Source organism: Myotis nattereri (assembly GCF_964212035.1).
Source record: "Myotis nattereri genome assembly, chromosome: 15".
Classification (NCBI taxonomy): Eukaryota; Metazoa; Chordata; class Mammalia; order Chiroptera; family Vespertilionidae; genus Myotis; species Myotis nattereri.
In genome coordinates, this window is record NC_138090.1 from 39,187,615 (window position 1) to 39,205,807 (window position 18,193).

Below are 18,193 nucleotides of genomic sequence, written 5' to 3' on the forward strand. Positions count from 1 at the left end.
AAGGCAGCAAGGTGACCATCTTTACTAATTCTCCCTCTCTGGGGATGAGGAAACACAGGCATAAAGTTGGTCAAAGCCAGACCCCAGGCCAGGGCCTAGGACGTGGGGGCTCTCAGAGCTTGGAGAAGGTGACACCCTTCAGTTCCTTCTTCTCCATCGCTGCCTGGACAGACTTAACGATGTCCTGGGTTTGCAGCATGCTCATGTTCCAGGATGCCTAGATAAAGAAGGCAGAGAATAATGGAAGGATAGGGCAAGACCGGAGTTGGACCAATGAAAAGTGGGGACATAGCAGCACACCAATCAGAGGAAAAGGCCTGCAGAGGTCGCTGAGCTCTGATTGGTTGCTCTGGGATCAGAGAAGGGTTGTGATTGGTCAGATGGAGAGCCTCACCATGTAATTGAGGCCCTCGGCCACCGAATGGTCGCGGGAGTAGAGCAGGTTGATTTTGGTGCCCTGAACTGCCACGGGGCTCTTGCTGGAAATCTCTGCCGCCAGGTTGAAGGCCGCGTCAAGCATGACCTCCTTGTCTGGGAATATTCGGCTGCAAATGAAGGCCATCCGGAATCGGGGTCTGAGAAGGGTTCTCTACCTTCCCTCCCATATTAGAAGTGGCCAATCACAGTTGAAAGCAAAAGACACCCCACCTCCTCCCATGAAATGGACCAATCAGGGCACGATCTTCCAGAATAAAGAACTGACCACTCAGAGAGAGGAAGCCCCGTGGAATCCATGAATAAGAATCCACAGGGACTCAGAGAGCCCCAGCCAAGCCTGGCTGGCTCTGAGCTCTTCACCAGCACCCACGCACCCTACCTGACCAGCCCACTGCTCAGGGCCTCGTCAGCCATCATCTTGCGGGCGGTGAAGGCCAGCTCGTTGACCAGGCTGCAGGAGGGCAGGGTTATCAGGGGCCAGTGGTCATCCCAGAGATGCCCTTCGGTCCCTTCCCCCAGGTTTCCTTACCCACCTCTGATTCCCGATGACTCTGGGCAGACGCTGCAGCGTTCCCACATCAGCAGCCAAACCCACATCCACCTCCTGCGGGTAGCAATCCCGTCAGTTCTTGGTCTCACTCACAGTAGAGGTCTCACTCCACCCCTCACTCAAATGCCCCTCCCCTCAAAACTCCATTCCATTTCTTTCCCAAAGGAGATTCCTTCGGCCAGAATAGAGTCACCTTCCAATTCCTCGGCCATCTCAATTCTCCCGGGTCTGCCATGTCCCTCTCCAGAGTGAAGTGCTTCTTAACCGTGCTTAGTTCACCCCCTTACTGCATCCACGGGCTCCATCCTGCCTCTCACCCTCTCAGGCACTGACTCCATAATGCAGCATCCCCAGCCTGCCCCGTCCCCATACTTCACTCACTCCTGACCTCACCTGGACTGCATGTCCTCCCCTTTAATTCCTCCATGACCAAGCCTTACTTCTTAAGGGTCATTTCTGATGAACTCTTCCATGAAGCCGTCTGGGCTCATTCCAGGCCCTCCCTCCTCAGTCCCACCTCCTTAGCCTGCACTGCCACTGCTCTGCCCTGACTCTGCCGCTCATTGCCCAGCATTAAGCAGGACTCAAAGAAGCAGAAGCTCGGGGGAATGACTCACCTTCACCTGAAAGAAAGCATCCTGGGCACAGTACCGGATGTCACAGGCGGTGATGAGGTCCACACCTGGGAGGTAGAAGCCCTGGACACTAAACAACCATAAGGACCAACCCTCCGCCCAGGCCCAGGGGTTGCAATTTGGTACAAAATCCAACTAGCTACAGATCTGAGCTGGAGGCCATTGGCTGAGGCAGAAGGGCAGCAGCCAATAGGCACCCAGCCTGAATGAGTTCCGGGATGGGGGTTGTAGACTCACCTCCGCCAATGCAGCCCCCGTGGATGGCTGCAATCACAGGTTTAGGGCACTGGAAGAAAACAAGAGGGGCGGGGTCAGGGCTGGCCCAGGAGAGATGGACAGAAGGCGTGCCTTCCCAGCCCCCCAGTCACCTTCTCTATGACGCTGAAGGTCTCTTGGTACCTGGCGATGAGGCTACGTAGGTACCAGCTTATGCGAGCCACATCATCTCCTTGAGGCTGAAGGAGGTCTGAAGCCATGTCCACCAGGTCGATACCTAGTGGGGAGGAGTGAGGTGGCTCAGTAGCCTCCCACTGCCCCAGCTAGAGGTGAGAACCTGGCTCAGGCTATTTGAACCCTCAAACCACCGCAGTGGAGAAAGCAGCTCACATAGGGCTTAGCAAGGGATGGTGAAATAAGTTAACCTTTACTACTCACTTTTTCCTCACAACAACCCTATGAGGTGGGTCCTATTACTATCTCCATTTTATGGGATAAACTGAGGCACGGGAAATTTAAGTTAGTTGCCCAAGGTCACACTGGCTTGTGAGTAGTGGAACTGCGATTTGGAACCCAGAACTAGGGGTCATGCTTTTCACCATTACGCCAGACAGCCTGGCAGTCAGGTTTTGATTTGAGCAATCGGGTCAATGCTGCTAGTGTTTCCTGAGATGCAGCAATTCTGGGGGCTCCAACTGCAAGACAATCCCAAACCTGACCTTTGCTCCACTTGTCAGTGTCCATGACCCCTATACTCTGGCTACCATCCTGCCCACTGTCTTCGTGCTTCCACCCCTGCCCCCACAGTCTGCTCCCCACACAGCCAGAGGGAACATGCGCACTTCAAGGCCCTCTCTTCTTCCTTCCCAACCCACTTACTTAGAATAAAATGCAAGGTCTTTGCCAATACCTTACCAGCTCAGCACAAATATCATTCCCAACCTATTCCTTTGGGCACACATGTCTCCAACAGTTCCAGTAACACAACACATTCCCTCTCAGGGCCTTTGGGCCTCCTGTTCCCTCTGCCTAAAACAGCCCTTCCCAAGGACTGATCCCAAGACAGATTCCATCTCTGTCCAGGACACAGTTCAAAAGTCACCTCCTCAGAAAGGCTGGCTCTGGCTACCCTGGCTAAATAGCAGCCCGTCACCATCCATCTCCTTCCTCTGCCTATCTCCTGCACGGCTATCATATAATGTGCTTATCTCACTCAGTGCCCATCCCCCATCTAGGGTGAGAGCGCCAGGAGCTGGGGAATTTTTGTCTTTTCCACCTCTGTATCCTGGTGGCTAAACAAAGTCTAGTACACAGTAGGAGCTCAATAAGTGAACAATACAGACAATTCCTGTCCTCATGGAGCTGCCCTTCTACAGGAAAGACAAACACGAAAATACATTTTGTCAGATGATGATAAATGCTAAAACTAAAGAAGGACAATGGAATGGAAAGTGTGAGTGAATGTGCAGTGAGGACTACTGTAGTGTTATACTGGGTGTCAGGGACCCTCTCACTGAAAAAGTGACATTTGAGTAAAGATGTGGAGAAGAGGCCCTGGCTGGTTTTGCTCAGTGGATAGAACGTCAGCCTGTGGACTGAAGGGTCCCGGGTTTGATTCCGGTCAAGGGCACATGCCTGGGTTGCGGGCTTGATCCCCAGTAGAGGGTGTGCAGGAGGCAGCCAATCGATGATTCTTTCTCATCATTGATGTTTCTATCTCTCTCTATCTCCCCCTTCCCCTCTGAAATCAATAAAAATCTATTAAAAAATAAAAGATGTGGAGAAGAGACAGGGAGCTACAGGGACATCCGGGATAAGAGTTCCAAATGTCAGGAGCAGCCAGTGGTAGGAATGCCCCTGGTCTGTGTGAAGACCATGGAGGAGGCCAGGGTAGCTGAAGTGGAATGAGCAAGAAGGAAAGTGGGAAGACTCAAGTTCAGAGAGGTGACTGGGCCAGCAGTGTGGGGCCTCCTGAGCCAAGGGGAGGACTTTGGCTTTTACTCTGAGATAGAGCTAAGGGAGAGTTATAAACAGAATCATCCTTCACTTTTTTCCTCCTCAGCTTAATCATGCTCATCCTGCTGCCTGTCCTCTAACAATGTGGTTAACAAACTTGAAAAGTCATTTCCACATACATCCACACCCCACTCTCAGACTTTGTTTCCTCCGCAGCTTGTTTAAATGAGACGGGAGGAGTGTTGGCTCAGGGTAGAGATGAATTTATGCAAGTTAAATATGCTTAAGATGGGACCCTTTGGCCCCAGCTGGTTTGGCTCAATGGATAGAGTGTTGGCCTGTGGACTGAAGGGTTCCAGGTTTGATTCCTGTCAAGGGCACATGCCCGGATTGTGGGCTCGATCCCCAATAGGGCATGCTGGAGGCACCAAATCAATGATTCTCTCTCATCATTGATGTTTCTATCTCTCCCTCTCTCTTCCTCTCTGAAATCAAAAAAATATATATATATATATTTAAATAAATAAATAGATGGGACCCCCGGTGTCCTTGTCCAGGTCACTTCATCCTCTGGGCCTTGGGTTTCTTCTCTGTAAAACGAGGGTAAAGCCCTCCTGAGAGCTGATGAGGCTGCAAGACTTCAAGGAGACAAAGCCCAGGGGCGCTTTAAGCAGTGCCTGGCTTTTAGGGCATCACACGTTGCTGTTACAGGCCCATTTCAGCGAGGCCAGAACCACCCGGGTCAGTCTGAGCGCTTCTTCCACTCCATGTCTGAGAAGTCCGAGTGACTCACAGGAGCCCCGCTTACCCCCAGACACGCCCAGCTTGGCCCCTTGTGAGCCCTGCCTCCACTGGTTTTTCTGGTTTACCTGTACTCCCTGGACCTCAGACACTGGCTTTTACAACCCCGTGAAGTAAGGGCCCCTGACCAGAATACAAGGTGTTCCCCTCCACAGTAAGAACCACTCCCTGCAGTGAAGTCCGCCATCACATTCTCCAGTGAATCTGGAAATGTTCTAGGTATCATTCATAATCACAAATAAGAGCTACATCAAAGAAGTTTTACATGTATTGATGTTTTATGCATCTGCACTCATTGAATCCTCACAGAAACCTGAGCTGGGTGCTATCATCTCCCTTCTGTTCAGATGAGGAAACTGCAACACAGAGAGGTGAAGGGATGTGTGCAGGAGGCACCAGTGGGAGGTGGCTGGCTGCTGGGACCAGAGCCCTTGCTTTGAACCAGCACGCCAGGTACCTGGGTTACAGTCACTTAGTGGCTTATCAGTTACTTAGGGGACTCGGCAGCCAGGCAGTTCCAGGTCAGAAATCCTAGCTCTGCCACTTACCACCAGTGAGAACTGGGCATTTCTTCCTTTCTCTGGGCTGGAGTTTCAGCATATATACTAGTAAAATGGGGATGAGAACTGAACCTGTCTCCTAGGGTTCTGGGGAGAATTAACATGTGTGAAATGGGTTGACACCTCACACCTCACAAATGCTACATTAAGTATGGGCTATTTCTTTTCTTTTTGTTAATCCCCGCTTGAGGATATTTTTTCCATTGCTTTTCAGAAAGAGTGGAAAGGAGGGAGGAAGGCAGGGAGGGGGGAGAGGGAGGAAGAGAGAGAGAAAGACATTGCTGTGAGAGATACTGATTGGTTGCCTCCTACATGTACCTGGGGCACTCTGACTTAGGTATGTGCCCATGACAGGGAATCAAACCTGTGACGTTTTGGTGCACTTGCCGCCACTTTAACCACTGAGCAACATTGGCCAGGGATTCACAGTCTTCTAAAAGATGCTTGCATATTATTCCAACATGGTGGAGAGTAAAGGTGGGCTGGTCCCTCTTCACTGAGGAGAAACCTGGATAACTAGGTGCTGTGAGTGCTGAGGAGTGAGATGACTTTCTGAATACAAGCTTCATTCTGATTAAGAACTTTTTTTTTAAAATTCACAAGGATATGCTTTTTTATTTTTATTTATTTATTTTAAAATATATTTTTATTGATTTTAGAGAGAGAGGAAGGGAAAGGGGGAGAGAGAGAAACATCGACTGGTTGCCTCCAACACATGCCCCACTAGGAATCAAACCTGCAACCTTTTGGTGTATAGGATGATGCTCCAAGCAACTGAGCCACGCAGCCAGGGACTGATCAAGAACTTAGAAATGTATCCACCTCTGATAATGACGATATTCTTGTTTTATGTTCTGAAAAATTTGCTCTGGATTTGGAAGGCATTATGGGATGTGCATCTGAAATGACTACGGCTTGGTATCCAAGGGCCTGAGGAGTGGGGCTAGAAGGGCACAGCACTGCTGCTTAGGGCAACCCCAGCTCAGCGGTGCCGCCTCCAACTCCATGGGCCACTTCAGTGTCTCCCTGCAGGCCATGCTGCTGATGGGCCAGGGACCAGGAGCAGAGGGATTGTAACTGCAGCCCAACCTCTGCTCCTCAGCGGAGACCACAAGCAAAGTCAGAAATCTTTATGTGATGCCTCACTTCATCTCACAGATGACAACTATGTGCTCTGGTTGGACAAGATACAAACAGCTACTGGACAGCACAGGGAAGATTCTAAAGAGAGTTGTCACTTAAAAAAAAGTTCTGGCACTGAGGGAGTTACCAGTTTTTTGTTTTGTTTTGTCTTGTTTTAATATATTTTATTAATTTTTTACAGAGAGGAAGGGAGAGGGATAGAGAGTTAGAAACATCCATGAGAGAGAAACATCGATCAGCCGCCTCCTGCACACCCCCCACTGGGGATGTGCCCGCAACCAAGGTACATGCCCTTGACCGGAATCGAACCTGGGACTCTTCAGTCCACAGGCCGACGTTCTAGCCACTGAACCAAACTGGTTAGGGCGAGTTACCAGTTTTTAAAGCGTTTAGCCCAAGGCCAAGCTGAAGTTGTGCTTGTAGAACCCGAAGACAGAGTCAGGGTGATCCCAGCTGCGGAAAGTAAGGGAGTAAATTCCACAAAGGAAAGGAGACAGCCAGAGAGGGGAGCTCCAAATTCTGTGTATAAACTTTGATCAAATTTATTGCTGATCTATGAACCATGCAAGCAGCCCAAAAGATTTAAAAGCTGATTCCAACTAAGCTGATAAAACAGGAATCTCAACACTCTTTGGAGTTTTATAGTAGGATCCAAAGTTTCCACAACATCTCCCAATATCCCAATATCCAGGATACAATCCAAAGTCACTCCAAATACAAAGAAAAATAAATATGAGACCTATTTTTTTCAAAAGAAAAGATAAAAAACAGAGAATGACCTAAAGGTGACCCAAATGTTAGAATAAGGAGACAAAGATTTCAAAGCAGCCATTACAACTATGCTCAATGGCACAAAGAAAGATATACTCATGATAAATAAAAAGACATGAAAGTTCAGCAGAGAAATGGAAAATATATAAAAAACCAAATGGAAATTTGAAAACTCTAAACTACATTATCAGAAATTGTAAAATTCACTGGATGGGCTTAGCATAATAGAGATGACAAAGGAATCAGTGGATCTGGTCAATGGGAATTACCATCTGAGGAACAGACCTGAGGGACAATCAAAAGATCCAAGAGACATGGAACTGGAAATCAGTTCATGTGTGTTGGGTAATTACATGAAAACACGTTATTATTATAACACACTTTACTAACAACAACAAAAAAAGATTCTCAGAGGTTAAGGACCTTAAGTCATGTTCTGTCATGTTCAGTTGGACTAATTTCTAAATTTGAATATTTTATTTTATTTTTTAATGTTTTTTTATTGATTCCAGAGAGGGGAAGAGAGAAAAAGAGAGAAAGAGAAACATCAGTGATGAAAGAGAATCACCAATCGGCTGCCTCCTACATGCCCCCATACTGGGAATCGAGCCCACAACCCAGGCATGTGCCTACCCTAGAATTGAACCATGACCTCCTGGTTCATGGGTCAATGCTCAACCACTGAGCAACACCAGCTGGGCTGAATTTGAATGTTTTAAATTAAAATGATAAAAGGGGAAGTTAGAAGCTGCTGAAAACCCTAATTAACAAGCACTGCTCATATTGAAACATATTTTTCTCCTTACCTCACCCGAGGATATTTTCCCATTGATTTTTAGAGAGAGTGGACGGGGGTGGGGTGGAGAGGGAGAGAGAGAGTATGCCAAGAATAGTAATTGACCATATAAGTTCTTTTAAATCTGCTTTGCTGGAATTTCATAGGGAATCTCCAGATTGACCTTTAGCCCCTTAGGGCTAAGAAGCCAAGCCACATAGTTGTCACCAGCATTTGCTTGCAATACTTATTGATTTGGGTGAATTCCTCAGGTTCTCAAGGTTCTTTCCTTTTTGTCTCCCAGGAAAGCAACCTTTGTTCCTTATCTGGAAAAAATGATGTGAACCACGGAAGTAGGGTACCAGTCCATTTTTTTCAAGGGGCTTTTACCAGTTTCCAAAGTCAATAATAATTCTTTAAAACTTTCTGGTGACATCTGAGTCTGTGCATGTCTACGTAAAAAATGACATTCCAGCCCTGACCGATTTGGCTCAGTGGATAGAGCGTTGGCCTGAGGACTGAGAGATACCAGGTTCGATTCCAGTCAAGGGCATGTACCTTGGTTGCGGGCACATCCCCAGTGGGGGGTGTGCAGGAGGCAGCTGATCGATGTTTCTCTCTCTCATGGATGTTTCTAACTCTCTATCCCTCTCCCTTCCTCTCTGTAAAAAATCAATAAAATATATATTTTTTTAAAAATGACATTCCAGCCCTAGCCAGTTTGGCTTAGTGGATAGAGCGTCAGCCTTCGGAATGAAGGGTCCCGGGTTCAATTCCAGTCAAGGACACATGCCCAGGTTGTGGGCTCAATCCACAGTAGGGGGTGTGCAGGAGGCAGCTGATCAATGATTCTCTCTCATCATTGATGTTTCTATCTCTCTCTCCCTCTCCCTTCCTCTCTGAAATAAATAAATATATATATATATATATACATATATGTATATATATACATATATATACATATATATATACATATATATATGTATTTTTTAAAAATGACATTCCAGTCAATTTCCAATTGTGTCTTGTTATAAAAAGACCATATTGTTCTAGCCAGTTTTGCTCAGTGGATAGAGCATTGGCTCACGGACTGAAGGCTCACAGGATTCATTCCAGTCAATGGCACATACTTTGGTTGCAGGCTCAATCCCTGGCCCCTGGTTAGGGCATGTGCAGGAAGCAACCAATTGATGTGCCTCTCTCACATCAATGTCTTTCTCTCTCTTCTCTCATCTCCCTCTCCCTCTCTCTCTCCCCTCCCCTTCCTCTCAACTCTAAAAAAAAAAAAAAAAAAAAAAAATCAATGGAGCCCGGCTGTGTCGCTCAATGGTTGAGCGTCAACCCAGCAACCAAGAGGTTGCTGGTTCTATTCCTAGTCAGGGCACATGTCCAGGTTGTGGGCTCGATCCCCAGTGGGGGCTGTGCAGGAAGCAGCCAATCAATTACTTACTCTCTCATCAATGTTTCTATCTCCATATCCTTCTCCCTCCCCCTCTCTCTAAAAAGCAATAAAAATATGTATTTTAAAAATCAATGGCCTAGCCAGTGGTCGGCAAACTGCGGCTCGCGAACCACATGCGGCTCTTTGGCCCCTTGAGTGCGGCTCTTCCACAAAATACTATGTGCAGGCACGCATGTACAGTGCGATTGAAACTTCGTGGCCCATGCACAGAAGTCGGTATTTTGTGGAAGAGCCACACTCAAGGGGCCAAAGAGCCGCATGTGGCTCGCGAGCCGCAGTTTGCCGACCACTAGCCTAGCCGGTTTGGCTCAGTGGATAGAGCATTGGACTGCAGACCAAAGGGTTGCAGATTCAATTCCAATCAAGGGCACATACCTTGGTTGCAAGCTTCCCCTGCCAGCCCCTGGTTGGGGTGCATGCAGGAGGCAACCAATCAATGTGTTTCTCTCACATCAATATTTCTCTCTGCCTTTCCCTCTATCTTCCACTCTCTCTAAAGATCAATGGAAAAATATTTTTGAGTAAGGATTAAAAAAAAAAAAAAATCAATGGAAAAAATATCCTGGGGTGAGGATAAACAAAATCATTTTTTAATCTAATTGTTCACCTTTGGACTGGATCCTGAATTTTTCTTTTTCTTTTTTAAAAATATGTTTTTTATTGATTTCAGAGAGGAAGGGAGAGGCAGAGAGAGACAGAAACATCAATGATGAGAGAATCACTAATCAGCTGCTCCTGCACACTCCCACACTGGAGACCGAGCCCACAACCTGGGCATGTGCCCTGACCAGGAATTGAACCGCGACCTCTTGGCTCATAGGTCAATGCTCAACCATTGAGCAATGCCAGCTGGGCCTGAATTTTCCTTTTCTTTCTTTTTTTTCTTTTTTTTAAGTAAGCTGGTTTAAAAAATCAGTGGGATGACATCACTTCTCTGCTCCAAACCTTCCAAAGGCTTCTCACCTACCTCTATGGAATGTATTGAATTTGCAACCCCTCACAAACACACATATCCCATTTCCTATTCCTCTTCCCTCTGGACCACTATTATGCAGCTACAGTAGCTGCAAGACCCCAGAAGAAGCTGTGCACACTCCTGCCTCTTGGATTTTGTACTTGCTGTTCCCTTCACCAGTTCCACTCCCCTCCCCCAGACACCCCCCACCCCTCCGCCCGCATCTGTACCAGGGCTTTTTCACTCCATCTGGGACTAGTCTTGGCTCAGATGACAGTTCTCAGCCAGCCTCTCCTTGTTTACAAGCACAACCCTCACCCCCACACTCTTTCCCCTTCACTGTTTTATTGTTCCCCACAGCATCCATCACCTCGAGCAGGGACAATGCTGGAGCCAGGCCCTCCCTCCCGTGCCCCTGTCCAGGGCATCAACAGGCTGCACTGCAGGGCATCTGCTCCCTGTGGTAGTACAGTGCACCAGCGAGCAGGGCCGTACTTGTCTGCCCAGAAGCTTGTGGCAGGTGGAGTTCCTGGGTCAGATGCTCCTTGAATTTTTCTAATAAAAGTGTTTGGCTGCAGCCCTCTGATATTGAGGGAACCAAGATGGCAGCATAGGTAAATGCCAGTAATCACTGTCTTCCACAACCACATCAAAATTACAACTAAAATACAAACAACCATCATTCTGAACCACCTGATATCTGGATGAATGAAGTCCTACAACTAGAGAAGTAACAAAGAATGCACATCAAGACTGGTAGGAGGGGCAGAGGCATGGGATGGGCTGGTCCAACACCCACATGTGGCATGTTTTTAATCGGAGCGTTATCTCCAAGACTTCCCGTGAGAAGAAGGTGGTCCCAGCCCCACACCAGCCCCCCAGCCCAGGGTTCCAGAGCTAGGGAGAGAAGCCCCTGTAACTTTGGGCTGTAAAAAACTGCAGAGATTGTGTCTGAGTAACACAGAGGCTGCTGGAGTCCCAGGTGTTCCTCTCAAAAGGCCCACACATGAAGTTTACATGACTCACTTCTTCTGAGCTCCAGCGCTGGGCGGAGGCTTTGGGGAATCCAGGGACATATTGGGAGGATGTTCTGGCATCAGGGCAGGAAATCAGGGGTGGCTTTCTCTCAGACAGGTGTGCTCACAGGGGTAGTTGTTCCTGTGCTGGGACCTCCCCCACCACAAAGCTAACTGGCAGCCATATCTGAGTTTCTATCAGTGTGGCCCACACTGTTCACTCTGCCCTGGTGATTCCCTGAGATCTGGCCCCACCCAAGCTGTTTACAGAGGCTTTTCCATATAAAAATGGCCTGTCCTGGCTCAGGCTTTAGACTGGTGTCACCATGCCCAAAACCTATCAATAAAAGGTCCAAGACCTGACATTAGCACCAGCCTACCTTGCTTCAAAGCTAGGCCTCTCCTAGGTACTTCCAAGCCCAACACAAGTAGCAGCCATCTGCAGATCTCTCTGTAGCTTCTGCTGGGTGGCCCCAGGCAGTGGCTGACTTTGCACCTCCTGAGAGGCCCAGAGCCAGTGCACCTGGTGTACAGCTTCAGACCACACCAGATTACAACTATATACATTCACAAGTGACACACTCAAAGGCTAGACTCACTGAGCACCAAAGCCCCACTGAAGCAAGTTCTGCTCCACAGGGATGTCTCTTGCACAGCAGCTCTCCCACTGTAGTTGCAACTGATCCTCACAGTCACTTAGCCTGGAGGTCAATTCCTCCCAGAGACTCCAATAGCAATCAAGGCTCAACTACAACAAGACTATGCACACAGCCCACACAGGGACACACCTATAGTGCCCAGCTCAGGTGACTGGAGAGGCTGAGCCACTGGGCCCTACAGGACACCTACTGCCAAGGCTATTTAGCAATTCCAGGAGACACAGAAGCTTTACCTAGTACATAGCAACAAACACAGGGAAGCAGCCAAAATGTGGAGACAAAGAAACATCATGAATGAAAAAACAGAAGAAATCACCAGAAATAAAACTAAATGAAATGGAAGCAAGCCAACTACTAGATACAGAGTTCAAAACAATGGTTATAGTCCTAGCCAGCTGCCCTATATTCCTCAAGATTAGAAATGATCAAAAGAAAGGGGATGGGGGATCATGACCACATAGAAACTTTGTTTTGAAGTTTCTTATGACCTTTTCTCCTTTCTTTCCTTTTGATTCAAACTGGCCTCATCTAGCACCCTAACTCACCTGCCTTCTTCTCCCTTGCAGGACCACTCCCTTAATCACTAAGCCCTCAGGGCAATGAGGTTCTGATCAGCACCAAATAATCCTATGAACAAAGCTTCAGATCTACTGACCACAGAGACAGTTTCTGTCAAACTAGAGATAACATCTAGACTTCAGTTGTGTTTCAGCTCTAGGCCCAGAAACGCAGCCAACCCACACCATGGCTGACATCAAGGCCAGATACACTGATCAACTACCCTCTACCCTATCAGTAGAGACCCTGATCCTGACCACACCTTAACTCCCTGAGTCATCATGATTAATGATTTTTCCCTTGTATGACCCATTCCCTGGAAGCCATCCAGGAGCCAGGTCTTTAACTATTAGCTAACCTGTCTCTGGGTGTAAATAAACCTTTACTTTCTTTGCTACATAAAAAAAAAAAAAAAAAAAAAAAAAAAAAAAAAAGAACACACACATTTATCTATACCTAGGGGTAGGGGAGGCAGGTGGGGGTGGAGCGCATCTCATACCTGCAGTGAACATTTTTCCTGCACCAGAGATCACCACAGCCCGACAGTCAGCATCTTGTGCTATCTTGTTGAAGCACTCCACCATCTCGCTGTGGAGGGGCAAGGAGTGAGGAAGGGCTGTGTCTGGGGTGGGAAACCCCTACCTTCATGTCCAACTATCTCCCATACCCCACCCCTAGCTAATCCCTCAGCCTCTGCCTCCTCCTACAGGCAGGCCTCCAGGATCTGTAGGCCATACCTCCAGAAGGCCTTGTTCATGGCATTCCTTTTCTCTGGCCGATTTAGCTGTACATGCAGAATGTGTCTCTGGGCAGCTGTCACCCGAAGGGACTCATAGTTGTGGTGTGGGGCTTCACTGGGGGCTGCTCTGGAGGCCTCGTCTTGTGCAGAGGAGCTCATGGGGCGAAGGCTAAGGTTGAGACCCAGGTGGGTGGGGGCTGTCAGTCCTGAGGAGACAAAGGAAGAGCCTTTGATGACCCCATATGGGGACACAGCACCTTCAAGAGGAGAGGGCACACATATCAGTGACACTAAACTGGGGAACACAGGACCCTTAGAGACCTCAGTGTAGGTACAGTTTAAGATTAGGGGTGCAGCTCTGGCTGGTTTGGCTCAGTGGATAGAGCCTCGGCCTGTGGACTGAAGGGTCCCAGGTTCGATTCCAGTCAAGGGCACATGGCCAGGTTGTGGCTCCACACCCAGTGTGGGGCGTGCAGAAGGCAGCCGATCAGTGATTCTCTCTCATTATTGATGTTTCTCTCTCTCTCTTCCTCTCCCTTCCTCTCTGAAATCAATAAAAATGTATTTAAAAGAAAAAGATCAGGGGTGCAATTATCAGCGACCTCAGTCTGAGAACCACTTCAGACCCTTGGTGGTGGAACTGACCCCAGGTTAGGGACAGTGCGCCCTCAGCGACCCGACTGTAGGACACAGGCCCATAGAACTGGGGGATCCCCGAGTTAAAGGGACCGGACCCTGCTTGGCCCGGGACAGGCTCCCCGTCATATGACTTCCGGGACAGAGTGACAGCGATCGGACCCCAAAGGTCAAGAGGTGACTCACGCCACAGCGGCAGGTCTCGGAATCTGCGTGAAGCCGCCATCGCCGCCGCCATTGCTACTGAGTAGCTGCAGTAACGCGATAGGAGGAAACCAAAGGGGCGGAAACAAAGGCAGCCATGTTGAGGGAGGGCATCAGGTGCAGCCGGAAGGCGGAGACACCCCGCCTCCCGCCATCTTTACTAAGGGCAACAGGAACTAGCCTCTGTTCTTCAGAAAGGCCCCTTTGACCCAGTAAGAATCTGGCCTAATGGACATTCCTGCATAAAGTTCATCACAATGGTGTTAAAATTGGAGACAGCTGAAATGTCCAAGGATATAATGGCAGAATAACTGCAGCTCTGATCATTAACTAATGCCATGTTAACTAAAAAGAAAACTTATCTGGTAGAGTTTACCCATGTCACAATCAGGCCAACATTAAGCTCTGACTATGTATTTTTAAAATATATTTTATTGATTTTTTAGAGAGAGGAAGGGAGAGGGATAGAGAATTAGAAACATTGGTGAGAGAGAAACATGAATCAGCTGCCTCCTGCACACCCCTTACTGGGGATATCCCCGCAACTGCACCAAGGTACATGCCCTTGACCAGAATCAAACCCGGGACTCTTTTTTTTTTTTTTTTTTTTTTTTTTTTTTTTTTTTTTTTTTTTTAAATATATATTTTATTGATTTTTTTACAGAGAGGAAGGGAGAAGGATAGAGAGTTAGAAACATCGATGAGAGAGAAACATCGATCAGCTGCCTCCTGCACACTCCCTACTGGGGATGTGCCCACAACCAAGGTACATGCCCTTGACCGGAATTGAACCTGGGACCCTTGAGTCCGCAGGCCAACGCTCTATCCATTGAGCCAAACCAGTTAGGGCAAACCCGGGACTCTTGAGTCTGCAGGCTGACACTCTATCCACTGAGCCAAACCGGTTAGGACTGACTATATATTTTTTAAACTCCCACACCACATCCAGGTCCTATTTTCCTTTGTACACAGGAACCTGGGGCTGGGGCAGTCATTATTTCATGGTCTCTAGGCTTCAGTAGTGCTGAAGAGGGGATTTATGTGGACCTGGTCTATGATCTTTTTTTTTTTTTTTAATGTATTTTATTGATTTTTTACAGAAAGAAAGGGAGAGGGATAGAGTTAGAAACATCGATTAAAGAAACATCGATCAGCTGCCTCCTGCACACCCTGTACTGGGGATGTGCCCGCAACATCAAGGTACACGCCCTTGACTGGAATCGAACCTGGGACCCTTCAGTCCGCAGGCTGACACTCTATCCACTGAGCCAAACTGGTCAGGGCTGGTCTATGTTCTTAAAATAATTTCCTCACAATAAAATGAACCTCTATGGAAAATCCATGTAACCCAAGAGCACAAGTGCTATAAAAATGCTTGTTAGGGACATGTTCACCAGAAGTAAATGGATGTCTCTGAGCAAATGGAATTGTAGGGAATACCTCGCCTTCTTAATAAAATGTCATAGGCAGGCTCTATTGGGAAACAGAACCAGTGACTGTCCATCAACAGAGAACTGTTATCTATGCAAAGGAAACTCTGAAACTGCATGCAAATACCAAGATATGAGAGAGAAAAATGAAAAGATGTTGAACATAGCCCTAGTCAGTTTGGTTCAGTGGATAGAGCGCCGGCCTGGGGACTGAAGGGTCCCAGGTTCAAGTCCGGTCAAGGGCACATGCTTGGGTTGAGGGCTCGATCTCCAGTTGGGGGTATGAGCGAGGCAGCCAATCAATTATTCTCTCTTCATTGATGTTTCTTTCTCTCTCTCTGAAATCAATAAAAAGAATGTTGAACATTTAGTATTATCAGCAAAAAACTTATAGCACGCTGTATGTGCACACAATATATATGATGTAAAGTATCCGTAGGGGACTAAAAACTGCTAACAAGGAATAACTGGCTGCTAATTTACTTTTTGACTTAAATCTTAACAGCGTGGTCAGTGTGACTCAGTGGTTGAGCATCAGCCCATGAACCAAGTCAGTCTGATTCTCCATCAGGTTGTGTGTACATGCCTGGGGTTGGAAGCCCAATCCCCAGTGGGGGGTGTGCAGGAAGCAGCAGGTCTGATTTTAGAGAGTGGGAGGGAGGGGAGACAGAAACATCAATGTGAGACACATTGATTGGTTCCCTCACGCACTCACCTGGACCAAGGCTGGGACTGAGCCTACACCAAGGTATGTGCCCTTGACCTCGGACCAACACTCTATCCACTGGCCAAAATGGCTAAGGCCATCAATGTTTCTATACATCCTCTCCCTTCCTCTCTCTAAAATCAATAAAAGTATACTTTCAAAGAAACAAAAAATATATCATAGCAGATTTGTTGGTGGTTGCAAGGTGGACTAGTTTCTCCTTGTTCTATTTTGAAACTGTCCCATATGAAGCAGTTTCATCTGACAAATGCCATGTCTTCAGAAATGTAAATCTGAGTTTCAAAACTTCACAGTACAATTTGAAAGTGGGTCTTTTTCAAGAGCACATGCATGAACAAAGTGCTGTATCTTTTACTTGCTCCTCTACAGGTTGCCTCTTACATCATGAGCTTAAAGCAGGCTCCTGCCAGGTTGCCACGCCTTACCCCCCATATACAAGTCCCCATTTACAACTGGGGAGTATCTATCACATTGCAATCGTATCTATAGATCCTTTAATCTAGCAATTCCACTGCTAGCAATGTACTTCTACAATACCAAGGAAGTTGGCTAAGATATTTATATCAAGATATCCAGCATATCCAGTTTGCAGTAACAAAAAGTTGGAAATTATCTTTGGGACCAAGTAAATGCTAATGCAACACAAGATACCACACAGGGGTAAAAATAAGTTGCTTTGTATGTGATTATGAGACACAACACTATACAGCACAAATAATCTTATTAAAAACAAGTAGTGATTGCCAGAGGAAAGGGAGGGCAGGGACTGGTGGAGGTGGTCAAAATGGGGGTAGAGGAGGAATGGGGACATCTGTGATAGTATCAATAAAAAAGTCTAAGTTCCTTACTAGGAGTAAAAAAACCCCAATGGCCCTGGCCAGTGGTTAGTGTTGGCCCACACATGGAAGGGTCATGGGTTTAATTTCTGGTCAAGAGCACACACATGAGTTGCAGGTTCCATCCTTGCTCAGGTGGAGGCAATCAATGTCTTTTTCACATTGATGTTTCTCTCTATATATACCCCTCCCTACAACTCTAAAAACCAATGGGAAAAAATATCCTCAATGAGGGAAAAAGGGGAACATATGTAATACTTTCAACAATAAAGATTTATAAAAAATAAAATAAAAACAACAAATGTTGCCCAGCCAGTGTGGCTTAGTGGTCGAGTGTTGACCTATGAAACAGGTCATGGTTCGATTCCTGGGTCAGGGCACATGCCTGGGTTTCACGCTCAATCCCCACTAGGAGAGGGGCAGCCAATTGATGGTTCTCATTGATGTTTCAATCTCCCTCCCTCTCAAAATCATTAAAAACATTAAACACACACACAAATGTCCAGATGGAACTCCAGAACATGCTCCTCCCACCCAGTTCCTTGTTTTGCATACCTTATTCTGTTCAACTGCAGGGGTTATTGCCCAATGTGACACAGAGAAAAAGTATCACCCAAAATGATAAAGGGACTAGGGAGAAGACTTCCCCATTTATCTTCCAGACGTTTATTTTCCGACCTTATAAAAAGGCAGGTGTTACCCTGGCCGGTGTGTCAGCCCACGCACAGAAGGGTTGCAGGTTTGATCCCAGGCTCTGGTTGGGGGCATGTAGGAGGCAACCAATCAATGTCTCTCACCTCACATCAATGTTTCTCTTCCCTCCCCCCTTTCCTCTCTCTCTAAAAACACCAATGAAAAAAATATCCTCAGCTGAGGATTAACAAAAGAAGGGCAGGTATTTATTCAATTTCCCTTTAAGTCCTGCCCTCTCCCCCAGCAACACCATATACTGGATTTTTTCATGTATAAGACACCCCCATGTACGACACCCCCCCCCTTTTCCAACCCAAAATTCAAAAAATCAGTATTTTAAACATTTTGCTGGTTTTGCTCTTAAGGTCTTCTTTTTTGGCATCTTAAGGAGTTGTAATTCCTGTTTTCTCCACTGACTGATCATACACTCGGT

At 47.1% G+C, this 18,193-nt stretch overlaps 1 protein-coding gene across 1 annotated transcript; it reads right to left on the reverse strand.

Annotated features, from left to right (window-relative positions):
* Positions 1–78: 78 nt before the first annotated feature.
* On the reverse strand, positions 79–14,188 carry ECH1 (enoyl-CoA hydratase 1; the record flags this gene model as incomplete). Its single annotated transcript, XM_081106716.1, is given in 11 exon segments — positions 79–217; positions 395–545; positions 818–889; positions 972–1,042; positions 1,606–1,670; positions 1,861–1,909; positions 1,992–2,116; positions 12,995–13,083; positions 13,233–13,440; positions 14,057–14,167; positions 14,170–14,188. Coding segments are annotated over 11 exon segments (1,065 nt in total). The 3' UTR covers positions 79–112.
* Between the last annotated feature and the right edge of the window lie 4,005 nt (positions 14,189–18,193).